The sequence below is a fragment of the Aulostomus chinensis genome, chromosome 7 (genome assembly GCF_037954235.1).
Source record: "Aulostomus chinensis isolate RoL2024-O1b breed Wild chromosome 7, RoL_Achi_v1.0, whole genome shotgun sequence".
NCBI classification, from domain to species: Eukaryota; Metazoa; Chordata; class Actinopteri; order Syngnathiformes; family Aulostomidae; genus Aulostomus; species Aulostomus chinensis.
This window is the reverse complement of record NC_141326.1, coordinates 20,486,306-20,503,397: the sequence shown is the minus strand read 5'-3', so window position 1 is coordinate 20,503,397 and position 17,092 is coordinate 20,486,306. Positions and strand designations below refer to the sequence as shown.

The 17,092-nt window shown below is 42.2% G+C and overlaps 2 protein-coding genes and 4 non-coding genes across 6 annotated transcripts; 5 read left to right on the top strand and 1 right to left on the bottom strand.

Moving 5' to 3' along the window:
- Positions 1-99: 99 nt before the first annotated feature.
- rpl4 (ribosomal protein L4) lies at positions 100-3,894 on the top strand. The gene is made up of 10 exons (XM_086209091.1): positions 100-196; positions 863-1,034; positions 1,120-1,226; positions 1,754-1,892; positions 2,176-2,300; positions 2,580-2,709; positions 2,886-3,042; positions 3,238-3,321; positions 3,520-3,640; positions 3,726-3,894. Exons 1-10 carry the CDS (start codon positions 194-196, stop codon positions 3,843-3,845), a joined length of 1,158 nt encoding a protein of 385 aa, XP_086065217.1. The 5' UTR covers positions 100-193; the 3' UTR covers positions 3,846-3,894.
- On the top strand, positions 1,592-1,690 carry LOC147258963 (small nucleolar RNA SNORD16). Its single transcript, XR_015117371.1, has one exon. It is a non-coding gene; the product is annotated as a small nucleolar RNA SNORD16 (small nucleolar RNA).
- Positions 1,998-2,097, top strand: LOC147258962 (small nucleolar RNA SNORD16). The gene has a single exon (XR_015117373.1). It is a non-coding gene; the product is annotated as a small nucleolar RNA SNORD16 (small nucleolar RNA).
- Positions 3,095-3,166, top strand: LOC147258961 (small nucleolar RNA SNORD18). The gene has a single exon (XR_015117369.1). It is a non-coding gene; the product is annotated as a small nucleolar RNA SNORD18 (small nucleolar RNA).
- On the top strand, positions 3,380-3,446 carry LOC147258960 (small nucleolar RNA SNORD18). Its single transcript, XR_015117370.1, has one exon. It is a non-coding gene; the product is annotated as a small nucleolar RNA SNORD18 (small nucleolar RNA).
- map2k1 (mitogen-activated protein kinase kinase 1) lies at positions 3,521-15,199 on the bottom strand. The gene is made up of 11 exons (XM_086209090.1): positions 14,926-15,199; positions 7,277-7,487; positions 6,920-7,066; positions 6,480-6,557; positions 5,827-5,878; positions 5,454-5,578; positions 4,916-5,120; positions 4,760-4,824; positions 4,596-4,654; positions 4,442-4,487; positions 3,521-4,355 (listed from the first exon to the last, which is right to left on the bottom strand). Exons 1-11 carry the CDS (start codon positions 15,006-15,008, stop codon positions 4,239-4,241), a joined length of 1,188 nt encoding a protein of 395 aa, XP_086065216.1. The 5' UTR covers positions 15,009-15,199; the 3' UTR covers positions 3,521-4,238.
- Positions 15,200-17,092: the final 1,893 nt, after the last annotated feature.

Below are 17,092 nucleotides of genomic sequence, written 5' to 3'. Positions count from 1 at the left end.
TAACATTTGCATTATATCTCCCTCCATTGTTGTACAAATGGACTGCCGATATATTAGTAATGCCGAAGGCGGAAGGATACATTTCCAAAGCGTCGGCATACAGCTTTTAGAATGCTCTACATCCTTCCTTTTTACTGTGGCCGCCCTGTCGTGTGGAGCGTGGTTCCCGGCGAGCCGAAAATAATTACCGAAAATGGTAAGAATATAGATATTAATCGTGGGTATGAAGTTCGGTGTGACGCGTTGATTAACCCTGGTCCTTATGTTTATCAAATAAGGCACTGTTGATTGCACCAGGAGAGCTAAAGTTGAGCTGTGTAAGAGCAATGAGTAGGAAGCTCAATGCTAGCCAGGCTAACACGCGGAGCCATTTTGATATACGTTAGCTAGGTTGGTGGTGTAACTCGTTTACACGTGTTGTTATATCTACCTCAGTAGCTCGCCAGCGATAGAATGTAGAGGCGTCGAACTTTGATGTTGAGGATCTGGTCCACTATAGTTCATCAGCTTGAGAAAAAATTACGTCTTTAAAAGACTGCCCACAACGAGATTCCAGTGTAATAGCAAAACTTGGCCTGTTAGTTATGCTAGCTAGCTAAAGTAGGCCCCATTGCCCAGGTGATACGTTCATTTGTAAGTAGGTGTAACTTAGATTATTTCGAATATCCTTCCAGCACGAAATAACGGTTAGTTTGCAGTCCCCTGTTTTGAGATTGCATTCATGTTACATTGTAAGTGTTATAAAGTTTAGATTGTCTGCCTTCAAATGCTAAGTCTACATACTCTTAAGCTAATGTCTTATAGCAATGTATTTTTTTCCTGATGTCACTGCATGTGATTAATAATAATTGTGTGTCCTTAGGCCTGTGCCCGACCCCTGATCTCGGTTTATTCCGAGAAAGGAGAATCCTCAGGCAAGAATGTTGTCCTACCAGCTGTGTTCAGGGCACCAATTCGCCCTGATGTGGTGAATTTTGTGCACACCAACATGCGCAAGAATAATCGCCAGCCCTATGCAGTCAGTGAGCTGGCAGGTGAGTGCATGTCAGTTAGTTGGCACTTTTTAAGATATAATATGTGGAATGATAAAGAGACATCAATTTGCTTTTCATCTTCTAGGCCACCAGACCAGTGCAGAGTCCTGGGGTACAGGAAGAGCTGTGGCCCGTATCCCTCGTGTGAGAGGTGGTGGTACTCACCGCTCAGGCCAGGGTGCTTTTGGAAATGTATCCTTGAAACTAGAAATGTTAGTACTGTAATAGTGCCCTTAAATACACACTGGTAAGGCCCTATGATATCTGATACAGTTTTGCAATAATTTAATCCTTTTTTAAGTCTTGCAAGCATGCTGCGACTGGCTGCTATCTGGGAATGAGTTGCGTTTGAATAAAACATCAGTCTGAAATTATGTTGCATTTACAACAGCTAAGTGGTGACTGGTGGCACTGCTGGTGGACAAAAAGATTGAGTTAAGACAGTGATCTTTGATTTTACAGTTGTTTCAATGTTGTTGTCCAATTCTGTTTTTGTTTAACTACAGAAATCATAGGGCCCTGCTTCAAATGTCAAGTCAAACGAAAATTTCCTGGCTTGCAGTGATGGTGTAATTTGCGTCCGACTCTGTGACCAGTGACAGTATGCCTGCTGTCATATGCTGGCACAGTTGATTGATGAACATTGTGTCTGAGCAGGAATTGTAAATACTTTTGTATTGCTTGATTTTTCTTGGCAAACCCCCTTGACTTCTTTGTAGATGTGTCGTGGAGGGCGCATGTTTGCCCCCACTAAGACCTGGCGCCGTTGGCACCGCAGGATCAACACAACCCAGAAGCGCTATGCCATCTGCTCTGCCCTGGCTGCTTCTGCCATTCCTGCGCTTGTGATGTCCAAGGGTAAGCTCTGCTAAGTATATGTAAACTAGAATTGGACGATAGACATTTGAGGTCCACCCCGGAACAGTTTTGCTTTAAATATGTAGCACAGATTAACATTTGGCTTGCTATGATGGTGTAATTTGCGTCTGACCCTGTAGACAGTGACAGTTGCCTGCTGTCTTAAAGCTGTCACAGGGTATTGATGTGTGATCAGTTCTGAGCAGGTTCTGCTACAGGATTGTTGTGTGTATTCTGAACAGTTGTGAATACTAGTAGTAGGTTGGATTTGTTTGTCTGATAGGACACCGCGTTGAGGAAATCCCAGAGGTCCCACTGGTGGTTGAAGACAAAGTTGAGAGCTACAAGAAGACTAAGGAGGCAGTGCTGCTGCTGAAGAAGCTTAAAGCCTGGAATGACATAAAGAAGGTAAAATAGCCACTCAGTGTTAACTGTTATTTGTAGATCAGCCCATGAGGTGATCATATTAAGAAAACACGTGTGAAACTGAAACAAGATGATACTGTCACTGCCTGTTTAGTGTTGGGGGCTGTTCTTTAAAGAGTCATGTGATTGTCTTTAATCATTTTAATTTGACTTTACTTGAGAAATGTTTGCTAAGTATCGTTAATGTACCTGAATATAGTTTGCAAGTACTAATGCTTTGTTTTGAAAAGGTATAGTGAATATATGTACTTTTGTGTTCAGGTGTATGCCTCCCAGCGCATGCGTGCTGGTAAGGGTAAGATGAGGAATCGTAGACGCATTCAACGCAGAGGGCCGTGCATCATCTACAATCAAGACGCCGGTGTCACCAAAGCCTTCAGAAATATCCCAGGTGATTTTTTTTTAATGTTTTTCCAAATTAAAATAAATGTCTGACAATGGCACTTAAGGTGTACAATCCTTAATGCCTTATTCTACTGAACAGTTTGTATTCCTACGTCGAATAGAATCCTATCTTGCATGCTGTCGTAGTTAAAAGCACAGTCGTGACGAACTGTACTTTTACAGGCATCACTCTGCAGAACGTAAACAAGCTGAACCTCCTGAGGCTCGCCCCTGGTGGTCATGTTGGACGCTTCTGCATCTGGACCGAGAGCGCTTTCCGTAAGCTGGACCTGCTGTACGGCACGTGGCGTAAATCTGCCTCCCTGAAGGCCAACTACAAGTGAGTTGCTTTTATGAGACTAAAACACCGTAGCAGGACTAAATTGATCACATGACAGTGATGAGCTTCCACTTCATGGTCCGTGTTTTTGAATATCAGTGATATTTATTGAAGTTCTGAGTTTGAGCATGAATACTGTTCCATTTCATGTTTTCGTTTGTTGTATGAGGAAATTCATCATGACTTATATTTCAGCCTGCCAATGCACAAGATGACCAACACAGATCTGAGCAGGATCCTGAAGAGCGAGGAGATCCAGAAAGCACTTCGCCCACCAAAGTATGAGCTGCTCACACGCTGTCTAGCCTCTTTTTTTTTTTTTTTTTTTTTTTCTGTTGAACTATGATGATTTTCCACTTCAGGTCCGTGTTTCTGATTCCTGATTATCTGGAAGTCCTGAGCAATACAGCGTTAAGAGCTGAAATCACATGTTAGAAGACTTAGTCAAAGATAAAGCTTGTTTATTTTCCATTGCAGCAAGAAGATCAATCGCAGAGTACTGAAGAAGAATCCTCTGAAGAACTTGAGGATAATGCTCAAACTGAATCCTTATGCCAAGACGGCAAGACGTCATGCCATCCTCAAGCATGACCCTACGGTGAGAAACAAAATATTTTCAAGGTGGCATTTAGAAACTCAAGTTAGCCTCTTACTGAGTGAGATTCTGTCCGGTGTTTTCACAGATCAAGGCCAAGATGCTGAAACCCAAGAAGAAGCCTGGAAAGAGGAGGGCACCTGCGAAGCCTAAGGCAGGGGCACCTGCGAAGCCTAAGGCAGCGGCACCTGCGAAGACTAAGGAATAAATCCAGACAAAGAGCAGAACTCATTGTTAATTAAAAGAGTGGTTTCAAACGTATGACTCAGATTTCTCATTCAAAAAATTTTAATTCACAAGACTCAAACTCACAAAGATTTTAAACTAGAGTTTAAAGACACAAGGGATGGAGGAATATCAAGCACACAGGTTGCGAAGCATTAAATCTTTTTAGAAAAAATGGCTTTTCAGGGCGGCCTGCAATATAGCCTTAACAGTTGAATACATAGTTAGACTTGGCATGTTTGTTTGTACACTACATATACACACAGATCGCACAACTATATCCAATAAACATAGGGTATAAATGATAAAATGTACTCGGAATACAAATTTGAGAACTTGGCGAAAGGGGTTGGTTGTAGTTTGTCGACACATGAGATCACATTGCTGTTCCACCGTGGGTTGGTGTCAGAGGCTGATTAAGTCCAATGGTGCTACACAACCAGCCAGCAAAGTCGACCTGTTCAGCCTCAGACTGTTTAATAAAAGGATGCACCTGAGGACAGAATGGAGAGGTGTGAGCTCAACACCAAAAGTCAGAGGAGGTGGCAAAGCAAGTAATTGTATGAAAGGAACACCAACCATCAACTGTTTCAAGTCTGCTCTTTCTGCGGGGTTCTTTATCAAACTGCAATGGAAACACATGTGTTGTGTATGTACCACCACCAGAGGGCAGCAAGTCCAACGTCACGTCGAATTTATTCAACAGGTGATAAGGAGAATTTGCTTTACGTACCATTTATTCACGAAATCTTGAAATTCAGAGCCAAATATCCCAGGCAGTTTTGGTGGAGGCTGTAAATCCAGACATTCACCATTGGTCAAATACCCAGTGGCATGAATGCAGATAACCTAACATGCCAACGTTTCCAGGTCTCTTGATCATATCAGGGTACTCACCTCATTGACTATATAATCCAGTAGCTCAAAGATGGCCATTGGTGGTCTGCTGTCGGGTCCATATGCTGTGGGGGAGGACATAAGCAGCTGCAATATTAACAAAACCAAAACAAAAACCCTCCTCAGAATTCTGAGCCTGTGTCATGACAGACGTACAGCTGCCTGGCCGTCCAGGGGGCCGAGGCTTTGGCGAGGACTCAGAGGCTGCTTCCCCTTCCATTGGAAAACCAAAAATCTGTTCCAGTTCTTGAGCGTCAGGCGGTGGAATAGGGAAGCGACCGATGGCCATTTCAACCAGGGACAGTCCCATACTCCAGATGTCTGACTGGACAGAGTAATGGGTGCCCTGTAAACGCTCCGGCTGCACAAAACACACAAGATATATTGTAAAATAACTACAATCAACACATGTATACTGGCAGGTGTTAATCACTCTTCTGGGTGCGGTTCTCTTGCATCATGAACAACTATTTAATGTCTACAAAGATTATGGTTGCATGCCAAAGCAATGCAGCAAAATATTAATGTCCATTACATTATGAAGAGGTGGGTCAATGTGGATGTTAATATTATAAATTGTGCTGTAATTATGAATCATCAAGTCCAGACCTGAGAGTAGACATGCTTGTAATCGCTGCGTTTGAGGTGTTTATGTGTGCAGCAGAGGAAGGGGAGTATTTCTATTTTGACTCACAGACATATAAGAGCGTGTGCCCACAAAGGAGTTCGCCATGGAGTCTATAAGCTGTCCGCTCACTCCAAAGTCACACAGCTTGATCTCACCACGAGAATTCACCAGGATATTAGAAGGCTTGACATCTGAAAGAGGAACATGCAGTATTCAGAAGAACATGGGGGTGCGCTGGAAACCCCACAGAGCAAAGTGTTAAGGCCTCTGTACATGTTGAGCTGTTAGTCCGACCAAACCTATGAACATTTACATCTATTTAGTTTATTGACGATGGGGAAATTAGGTAAATATCAATACTCTGCTGCAGTTTATCAACAGTGGTCAATTATGCATTTGTATAAATACTGACATGTTTTAGTAATCACAAGTGACTGACCTCTGTGCATGATCTTGTGTTTCTCCCTCAGGTAGGAGAGCCCTTTAATAACCTGGAAAGGTAAATATTTCATATCAGCACAATCAGGATACCCTTCACATGGGAGGACATGATGTTGAAGTAGGAAAAGCAGAGGTGGAATCAAGCGACGTTAATGATGGAGGGATTCAGTTTGGTCGAGCTGTCTGATATTGTGCATCGTCAATCTGTAATGTAGCTCACCGGGACAATTGATAGATTGAAGCCGTTGTTAATTTCAGTTTTTAAACCTGTGTTTTTATGTCACGACGCCCACAGTGAGATGGGCTTCAGTAGTTTATTAGGATGAAAAATAAAAAAGGTGCTTTTAGCTAAATGCCAATGTACGTATGCTGACATCTACCTTAACTCCTATGTGTGTTTGCAAATATCTAGCTAAATGTTCCAATGGGTATGCTCATATCTATGCTAACTGCTAATATAGGTTCTATATGCCTACTGCATTCTCTGTCTTAGTTTAGTTCCGAGCATACTAACATTTACCAAGTACCCTAAAATATGGTCATCAAATCGAGCTAGACTGTCACATTTGCTGTAGTGCTTAATGCAACACCAGTACAGCTTTCGGGAACATGGGACTACTGGGAGATGTGGGGGGTGGTGGAGCTACTTACAGCAATGCTGACTTTTCCAAGGATCTGTTCTGGAATCTTTCCTGCTTTCTTAAGCGACTGGTCCAGGGATCCACCATCCTACGCTCAGGGGGATGACAAATATGAGCATGAACTGTTGTTAGTCTCTGAGTTTACGTTTCATATTTGAAATTCAAATTTTTTATTTTTTTACAACAAATAACATCTTAAAACTGACATTGGCAGTCACGTTATACTTTTCTACTGCTATCATAAGTTATTTATTTCTTGTATCAGAAACATACACTCATGTGTTTACCTACTATTTGTAATTTCCTTTCTGTTGTATACGACATACAATAATGATCGTTTTCTACATCTTGCAAATTATCCAAACTTTTTGAAGCATTTCGTGCTTATTTATTGAGCAACGCTATCTGAGGAAGGGGGCTAGATATTACTAGAATGTGGAGGCGCTGTACCATATGCTCCATGCAGATGCTTATTTCTCCATCACTGTAGAAAGCTCCATAAAAGCCCACAATGTAGGGGGAGTTACATTCATGCAGCACCTGCAGCTCCCGAATGATCTGGTTCCTGATGGCAGGTTTGATCTCCAGGTGGATCAGCTGGAACACAGGGAACATCTGATCATGACCTCATTTTAACCCTCATATTAATCCCATCCAGAGTGACATAAATACTTTTTATAACCTCAGTTTAGATGTCGTCTTGCTCCCTGTTTGGATGTACATGCATGGAATTAGAAAAATGTCATCTAAGAATTTACCAACGGTTTTCTCACAGTTGCTTCACCTAAGCTGTTGTCTACATTTTACCTTTCTCGCCATGATCAGGCCAGAGGGTCGGTGGGAGACCTTGAACACCACCCCTCCGTTACCCGCTCCCAGCTCACATATCTTCTCAAAATCATCGTCCTTCAGCTCTCCAACTTTCTGCTTCTGTGTCAGAAATGCTTCCAGACGTTTCCGTTGCTGCTCGTCCAACTCCAGCTCCTCAAGTTTCTTCTGCAGCGCCTCCAAGTTTGTTCTTAAAAATAAGTTGGAAAAACAAAGATGGAGATGAGTGATGCATTCATTATTAACGTGTTCATCCCTGAATAAAAGCTTCTGGAGTTCATTCAGACAGAGCTTTTGCAGATGTTTCTTTCTCTGAACTACGGTCTGTTCCCACAGGGCACATGAAGGAGCTGCGTCCGGATCTACTGAATCTATCATATCATTGAGGCCAAATCGAAAACACAGAGCTTGGCGTGGGATTCTACTACTGCGGTTGCCCCCGGGAACGATGGCAACCAACCAAGGAGCTGCAGACAGCCAGCAAGGGTGCGTTTCAATGTTCCTTCCCTGATCAGAATGTGAGGAAACTGTTGTTTTCCTCTGAGTGCAGACACCGCTCCACTAGTGTCGTTGCCATGGCAATGCATTTCCTTGAGAAGTCAATTGTGTAATAAACTCTGTGACCTACTGCTCTTTGACCTCTTCTTCGCTTCCAACCTTGACTTGATGTCATCTCAGCAGCTTGTAATGCAATTTTTTCAAATTTTTGTCTTATAAAAAAGTAAGCATATATCCCGTTTGAGCAAAATCACTTTCATGCAAAGAAAAAAAGCTGCAAATAATTAAAACGATAATGTTTTTTTAAAACCATTTTTTTATTTCACAATTTCATTGTAAAAATCACTGCATGCTGCATCCTTATCAATTAGTTCAAGAGCCAGTCCTCCATATTTGCATTATAATATAAACTTCAAGCACATTGGTTTTCTTTGTACTTCAACACGACTCGGAAGCGCACAGCAGGGGCCACACGCTGCTCCAGCACTCAGTGGAACGAGGGTTAAGTGCTTTTATTTTTGACAGTGGGCCTGCATAACCATGGAGACGAGGCGATGAGTTCGAGTTGGCTGTGGGCGGCGTGGGCGTTTTGTCGACAAGAGCTGAAGGTGGAGGATGCTGGAGATGCAGAGATGAGGAGCGAGCTGAACACACTCCAAACGCAGTATGTGGGAGGGACTACAATAACTGAACACTGCAGCCCCCCCTGTAGGAGTGGAAGGAAGCGAGCATGACTCTGGCCTCTTGTACTCCATCCACACAATGTCCAAGGACATCCAGCAGAGAGGCAGAGAGTAGACGTTACGGTTATCATAAAGATTGTACGGTTGAATAAGTCTCAAGTAAAGAGGCTGCGGTTCTGAGACCTACATAGGTTTTCAATCCATTATAGTTCCAAAATAATATTTCCACTCGCATCTATAGACAATCAGCACAGAAACTGCAGTTGCACGTTAACAGACTTTTATCTCCGGCTCATTATTTATGTGTGAGTGTATATCATGTGTGCCAATGTGAAAAAATACACTTTCTCTAGCAAGAACAAGCCAAAAGGCTCAGTTAGATAAAGCAGATTTGCATCCATCTGTCCCAGTGTGAACATCCAATCTTCCTCTCTTGCTGCTCTATGAGATGAGACAGGTCAGTAGTGAGATCCCGATTATTTCATACACTTAATTCTTCTTACTGTCCTGACATTTATTTCTTACTCTGTTTGTTCTGTAGAATTGTACCTGCATATTATCTGAATATACTCTTCACACTATTTTGTATTATCCAGCATGTTGATAGATAAAAAACAACAACATTTCCTATCTAATTATTCAGGTACTATGATGGTAATCCACTTTAAGGTGGATTGTTCTGATTTATTGTTATCATGTGTGTTTATGTTTACTTAACTGCATCTGGATCTGTGAATAATGAGGTTTGTTCCATCTGCTGCCAGAACAGAAAGTGAATACCAATAAACCTGAACCCTCGACTTTTGATACACGATACATTTATATTAACAATGGATTCTGTTTTAGAGCTTTAAGTATAATCAAACTGAAAATCAATGTTAAAGAAGATAAATATATATCTATAATAAATACATGTTGTGTATTGCAACCCCCCCCCCCAAAAAAAAGAAAAAAGTCATTGCACAACAGAAGTCGGAATAATTCAAAATGAAGCTGATGATTTGATCCACTTGCAAGCTTTGTTTGTTCTCCCAAGATAAATTAAAGAAGATCTTATTCAGCATTCTTGAGTGGGATGACAGTCCTTTTTTTTCTCCAACTCATCCAAGAGTTCCTGCCATCATCGGCACCACACAAAACAAAACAAGAGCATCATTGCAAAATGGAATGTGGCATAATAATCAGCTTTCTCTGGCCTTTACAGAACCACGAGGGAACAAATCCAAGAAACAAAACAAAACAAAAAAATCTTGGAGGGGAATTTTAGTGATGCTTCGTGACTGAGGAGCTCTTGAACAAGTCAGATTCCTCAGCGGTCAGATGAAGGTGTAAATAGTTTGATTTCTGTCCAGGCAGAGTATTGTCACGTGTATTGTTCTCTGTAAGAATGAATGTCTTAGAATCAAACAAACCCCACACAGGTGTTTTTCAGTTCTTCCAGCAGATAAGAGGCCAGGCTAAGGTCAGTGAGACGTCAACAGAACTTGTGTATTAACAAGAACAATGACGGCTGAAGGAAGCCAGAGTGACGCACGCACAAAGATTCCTTTGATCCACAGTGGGATCAAAGCTTCTTCTTCATCTTCTTCTTTTTTTTTTGACTTGACGAAGATCTGATATCTATTTGTCGCATGCTCCCAAGCACCTGCAGGGAATTTCATTCAGTTTTGTAGGTAATATTAATTTAAGAAAAAAGTCCAGCTTGTGACAAACTGCAGAGTCTTTGTTGTCAGTGTTTCTATTCGAGGTATGAACTGAGGCATGGCACAAGTGATCCCAGAAACACTACGCCCCCTGACTTGACCTTGACAGCACCCACGCATGCCTCTTCCTCCTATTTGCTCCATTAGATCACTGTTTGCACCAAATATAGACACCCGTCCTGTTTTAACAAATGTAGAGCAAAGGGGCCTGGTTCTTTAAATTCACTGGACCGAACTAATCCAAGCTCTCCACAAACATCAAACATCCATCTTTTGGTTCCAGAAGGCCTTGGAGGCATATTACCCTCCACCAAGGAGGTCATGTTTTCACCTGCATCTGTCGGTTTTCACAGACCCCTTCAGTTTTCAGGAAAATTAGTTGAAGGATGTAGCTTATATTTTGGGGCTGAACTGTGTTACGGTTGGTTAGATACATTTTTTTTATTACGACTTTTAAAATGATAGTGAACCTACATGAGTGTATAAAATCAACTGTCCTCCTTCCTTGTCATCTTTAAAAGCCAGCTGTTCTGGTGCTGACATAGATTCCATTCAAGTGTGGAGCAGTAGCTTTAGAAAACCAGGCAGAAATATCGCAGCCGAACACAACGGGTATTGAAATCTAGCAACGGACCTCTTCTCTCGCTCCCTCTCTCACCGTGTACGCAGCTAGCTCAATTGAGGTTTTTTTCAATAAACCCTTCATCGATACCTGACCCACCGCCAACCTCTTCTTCACTGTAGCAGAAGCTGCAGGTAGAACCCCCATCCTCATCCTCACGATTCCTTAAACAGGCCATTTCTGTGCTGAACACCCTCAACTAAAAATAGCAAGATAACAACTCAAAGCCCGATTCTGAGGTCGAACAAGCATTTCCTTCAACCAAACATGACTTGATGAGTTTCGAGAGTGGTTCAGGTGAATTGCTCAGTTGAAGAACATTAACTACTGTGGTGCAAGAAGTGGAAACACTTTTGGAAATGGCTCTACTTCTCCGTAACAACTCGAAATTGGCTCCAGCTTTTTAAGTATGGATTCATCCTGCTTGGAGATTTAAAATGTTGGTGCAGGAGTTTAGTTACATGCAGCATGAAGAAGAGTTGTGTGTTGTGTGTTGTGTGTTGTGTGCGGGGAGGGTTCTAGTCATCCACCATCCCTGGACTGAAACAGAGCTACTGTAGGGTTTCCTACAACAGCTGCACGCAGGGACACAACTGGCTTTTTAGGGAAAAAAGATACACCAGCACTGTACAGCCTGTCAGCAGTATGTCAGTCTAACTGTCACAGTACACGATACAGTCAGGCGTTAATGTACGCGCGCGCACACACACACACACACACACACACACACACACACACACACACACACACACACACACACACACACACAAACCTACTGGCCAAACTCTAATCCATGAGCCTAAAATCAGTGCTTTGTTTAAGAACCTGATCAATTTATTGGCCATTTTATCAGCCAGCCAAAGATGTATTGTATCGGCGTTCTGATATGTGCCAATATTAAAAAATTGTATTTTTTTGCAGCATTTTTTCAGTCATGTATGTCAATGTTATGCCATTACTTTGTAATGTTATAAAGTATTTTTTTAATGAAGAAAGTTTTTTTTTTTAAAAATAAATTAGCTTTTTGGGTTCCTTTATGGGGCTGCACGGTGGTGCAGTGGTCAGCACTGTGGTCTCACAGCAAGAAGGTTCTGGATTCCAATCCCGGCTCCAGCATGGGATCTTTCTGTGTGAGTCTCCATGTTCTCCCTGTTCCTGTGTGGGTTCTCTCTGGTACTCAAGCTTCCTCCCACAGTCCAAAGACATCAAGAGAGGACGAGGCTGATTGATACTCTAAATTGACTGTAGGTGTGAGTGTGAGTGTGAATGGTTGTCTGTCTGTATGTGTTGGCCCTGTGATGGACTGGTGACCTGTCCAGGGTGAACCCTGCCTCTTGCCTGAAGGCTGCTGGGATAGGCTCCAGCCCCCCCGCGACCCTTAACAGGATAAGCAGAGGAAAATGGATAAATGGATGGGTTCCTTTACATTGATATATGGATAAAGAATTGGTGCTCAATGAACAAAGAAAGGGTCTATTTTCAATCCAGCACATAAATTTCACTATATTAGTTGTTCAAATCAGTAATTATTAATTTTTTTCTGCTCCAAAATCCCATACTGGTCGAGGCCTACTTCTATCTTTGTGAGGACCTTCATTGATTTTCATTCCATAAACCCTAACCCATTAACCATCACAACCAAATGCCTGACCCTAACTGGCACCCTAACCCTACCTTGGGTCTAAACCCGACCCTTAAACCCCCTTTTTGAACTTCAAAAAGTCCTTTAAAGTTTGACCAGGCAAAATATCCTCAAGCTGTTGGTTATACACATATGCTGGTCCTCACTAAGTAGCAAATACAAGAACACACACGCACTCACTTCCCACTGTGGTGTAAAGAGGAGTCCTTCAGCAGAAACTTTAAATCTGAATTCCCAAAGGTTGCTTCATCCTGACATGCTGCTCGTCGGCCCGCCACAGCCTGCACAGCAGCAAGAATGTGGTCAGCTCTCGCCAAGCATGATGTCATCGCTAGCAACAAACAGGCGCATTTTTATCATACTGATCTTCAAACCATCAAACTGTTTGAACAACAGCTAATTTCATCTTTCCATTTGGGACTAAAGCAGAGGTTTACTCTTCAGGTCTTACCCGAGGATGAGGTATAAATATACTAATGATCATACCGTGTAGTTCACTATTACTTCTCTGGGTACTCCAAGAAGCTTTAGAAGTGAAAAAAAACAAAAACACATTTATTTTATCAACTAAACAATCCCAAACCAAAAGACACGCAGTACATTCTATAACAACAGCAAAAATCCTTCAAATATGTTTTCAAAAAAGCTTATTTTTAATACTTTTGCCATTTGCCTTAATGATGAGAGGATTAACTAACTAACTGTCAGTGATTATGAACTTGGATCCTAAATGTTGAGCTATCATTAAAGTTTTCACATAGCGATCTATCGTGTTGTTCATCTCTGAGGTCTAGCGTCTCTTAAGATGCACGATACCAGGATGAAGCATTCCATCTCTACAGCGCATTAGAGCACCAGCCATCTCAGGGATGACATGTTATGTAACCTGATCCAGCTTGTTGCTGGACTGACTGAGCTTTTCTCTGCCAACTGAGAACTAGAGCGTGGTGTCACAACTACTCAACATCTCCATTATTTTATTTATTTATTTTTTTTTGGTGGTGGGAACAGGCCACCACAAAACTTTTCCAGCTCACAGAAAAATGATTCAACAGAGGTCAAACACTGACTAATCAGTGTCTGAACAGAAGGAGCTGCCATCCTGCTCATCTAGACACGATTCCAGGATCAGCATCGATCTGCTGGGCTGATAGAGATGCAGACATTTACTCACGTCTCTACTCACTGTACAAAAAAACAGTTTTGTTGCATGATATCAACATTTTGTATTTTACTGAAAAACACGTGTGAAAATGTTGTGAATTTGAACAAGTGACACCTTTCTTTATTCCCATATATATTTAGAAACGCCAGTACATAACACAGGTGATTTACAGAACTGTTTCATCATCACAAACAAGAGATGATGAGCAAAGACGATTACTGTTAAGACTGATAACGTTTTACTGCACGGAGGTGCAGTGGTCAGCACTGTTGTCTCACAGCAAGAAGGTTCTGGGTTTGAGTCCCGGCTCCAGCACGGGATCTTTCTGTGTGGAGTCTGCATGTTCTCCCTGTTCCTGTGTGGGTTCTCTCTGGTACTCCAGCTTCCTCCCACAGTCCAAAGACATCAAGAGGGGACGAGGCTGATTGATACTCTAAATTGACCGTAGGTGTGAGTGTGAGTGTGAATGGTTGTCTGTCTCTATGTGTTGGCCCTGTGATGGACTGGTAACCTGTCCAGGGTGAACCCTGCCTCTCGCCTGAAGGCTGCTGGGATTGGCTCCTGACCCCCCGCCTGCCACCCATAACAGGATAAGCGGAAGAAAATGGATGGATGGATGGATTTATATATATACTATATAAAAAAGTGTTTTTCTGTTGAATATGATAAATTGAGTGCATTTGGATTTTTGAGAACAGGGTAAAATGATCAGTCAACTCATCAGAGGGTTTGCGGTCCAAAATAACATATTAACTGTGAGAATCATCAGTACCTTCCCTAAATACTTTTATGGCACTGATCAGTTTTCTTAACAACTATTGAATATACAAGGAAGCCTTGTCATTCAGTATCAGCCAAGCTGGGATTCATATATTTTTTGATGTAAAACTGATTTAAACGATAAGCTTCCAGTGTCCTGAAATATAAAACTAAAGAACAGAAACAGATAAATGCAGCTAAACTGATTTCTATTCCCATCTTAGAACAGCAACCCAATCCTTGTTCTTGTGCTCATTCAGGAAAAAAATTATAAATTAACTGTTGATGGGGATGATTAGTTATCAGTTGCAGCTCTCTAGTAAACATCACGCGCACGCACACACACACACACACACACACACACACACACACGCGCACGCACACACACACACACACACACACACACGCACAGGGCTCAGGCAAATCATTTCATATCATAGAGGCAAATACTGTAAATATGGCTGTTCCCGGCGTAGACATAGACTATTGATCACGCATCCGTCCTGGTGATCAATCGGTATATCGATAAACATCAGACTGCTAGTTTAACACTCACTCCGTGGCGCCGGTTCCGTTGATAGTGTTTCCATCGGGAATGGGGTTGAGTTGAATCGGCTCCGGCTTCCTTCTCTTCTGCATATTACACGCTATAAGCAATATAGACGAAACCACGAAGAAGAAAAAGATCTGGTCTGGTACCGGAGGAGAGAAGGAGAGGACGAACAGAATGGCAAACACTTCGGTGCTGTCATGAGCAGGAGGAGCAGCGGTACTGATGATTTTCTAAACGGGTGGATGTGAATCATCCGGAAGATGAAACGTCACGAAAATATTTACATTGGTTTCCGCATGGCTGTGCCGGGGATAGCGCCCCCTCTGCTGGTGATGGGTGGTTTTACAACCCTGAGGTGCTTGCAGGGGCGTAGAAAGGCTTCCACGTTGACCTTGTTGACCGTGTTAATCGTGGAGGATACAGCCACCAAAAGGAAGAAAAAGCACATATTACCATTTTTATTGAATTCATGAATCATTAAATTCAAGACCCAATCTGTTTTCTGTTCATAGAAAAACTGAAAAAGTGCTATAGAATTCAAATTCATGAAAAGAAATCAGCGGCACGGTGGTGCAGTGGTTACCACTGTCGCCTCACAGCGACCGTAGGTATGACTGTGAGTGTGAATGGTTGTCTGTCTATATGTGTTGGCCCTGCCATGGACTGGCGACCTGTCCAGGGTGTACTCCGCCTCTCGCCCGAAAGCCAAGATAGACTCCAGCCCCCCCCCCCCCCCCCCCATGACCCTTAATCAGGATAAGCGGAAGACAATGGATGGATGGAAAAGAAATCAAATCTAGCTCTGCATCTGATTTATTTATTGAAGCCCAAAATCTCATCAGCACCAGCATATGATTTAATGGACCCCATTTCATATATTAAGTGTCTTTTATCATGGCCAGTGGGACTTTTGCAGGAGCACGGATTAACATGCTTGAATTAAAAACAAACAAAATCACAATTCTCTCACTTCTCCATGTCATAAAACTGTCTGCAGCTTTGCAGTTTGAGTATTAAAATTGTTTATTCAATTTTTACACTCTTCAATGCAAGATGTTCCTGTAGGTAACTAAAAGATAGAAGAACCTCTTTGCTCTTGTCCCGCTGTATTTGAGGTGCATGTTGACTCTCTCCGATTGTTAGTCAGAGGTTGGTGGGCTGCTTCAGACAGGAGCCTGTCAACTCGTCCAGTGAATGATGAATCAGCTGTCAGTCCTACTCCAGCCATTTGGATTAAATATCAAGCACAACTTGAAACTGGCTGCAATTCTAATAATCTGCTGCGAAGTCTCAGCAGACTGTCCTGGCACTCACAAGGCCAGTGAGCCGTGCTTGGTTTACCAAAAAGCATCAAGCTTCCAAAATCATCTTCTTCTTCATAAACCGGGAGTGACAGAGAAGAAAAGATTAGTTGTGACCTGTCTCAATCTCATGGACAAGAATCATATTAATTCTAAGTTGCTTTTGACAAATTGGGGTGTGGGCACCCAAGCACATCAGACCAGACTATAATAGTTGACTCCCACACGGGCCATAAAACGGCCTCACTTTCAAAAAAGAATGATATTTTCAGTGCGCATAACCTGTGAGAATGAGACGCGTCCTTCAGAGGCGCTGTGAGCCAGTGCAGTCACGTAACAGATATTATTCACATAAAAGGCTTTTTCATCAAGCATATACAGATTCATTTGAAGGTTTGGCTCTATAGTGTCTGAGATTTACCCTCCAGCTGACTGGAATTTAATTTAGGAGGCTGAAAACGGTGAGCATTTGTATTCAAAGTCCTCCGTCTCTCAGAGAGGTGTTCTGTTTATGTCACCTACTCAGATGTTTGACCTTAACTCTGCACGAGGACGCATGAATCTGATGAAAGCGTCTCACTTCAATTTAAATTAAAACGTGCGCTGGTGAGCAGGATTTTATGACATCACATCTGTATTCGTTTTTGCAGGCGACTGTAGTTCAGAGAGCTGCAGTGGGAGTCCAGCAGCGAGCTAACACTGGTGATCCGCTCCTGAATGAAATCAACAATATTGCTAATATAGAATACAGACATAGTTATTTACAGTTTCTGGTCAGTTGTTTACACCAAAAATGTTCTTATCTGTTTAGAATGATTGAATATCACAGAATATTGTGGAAAATAATAGATCCCCTGTTTAAAAAAAAA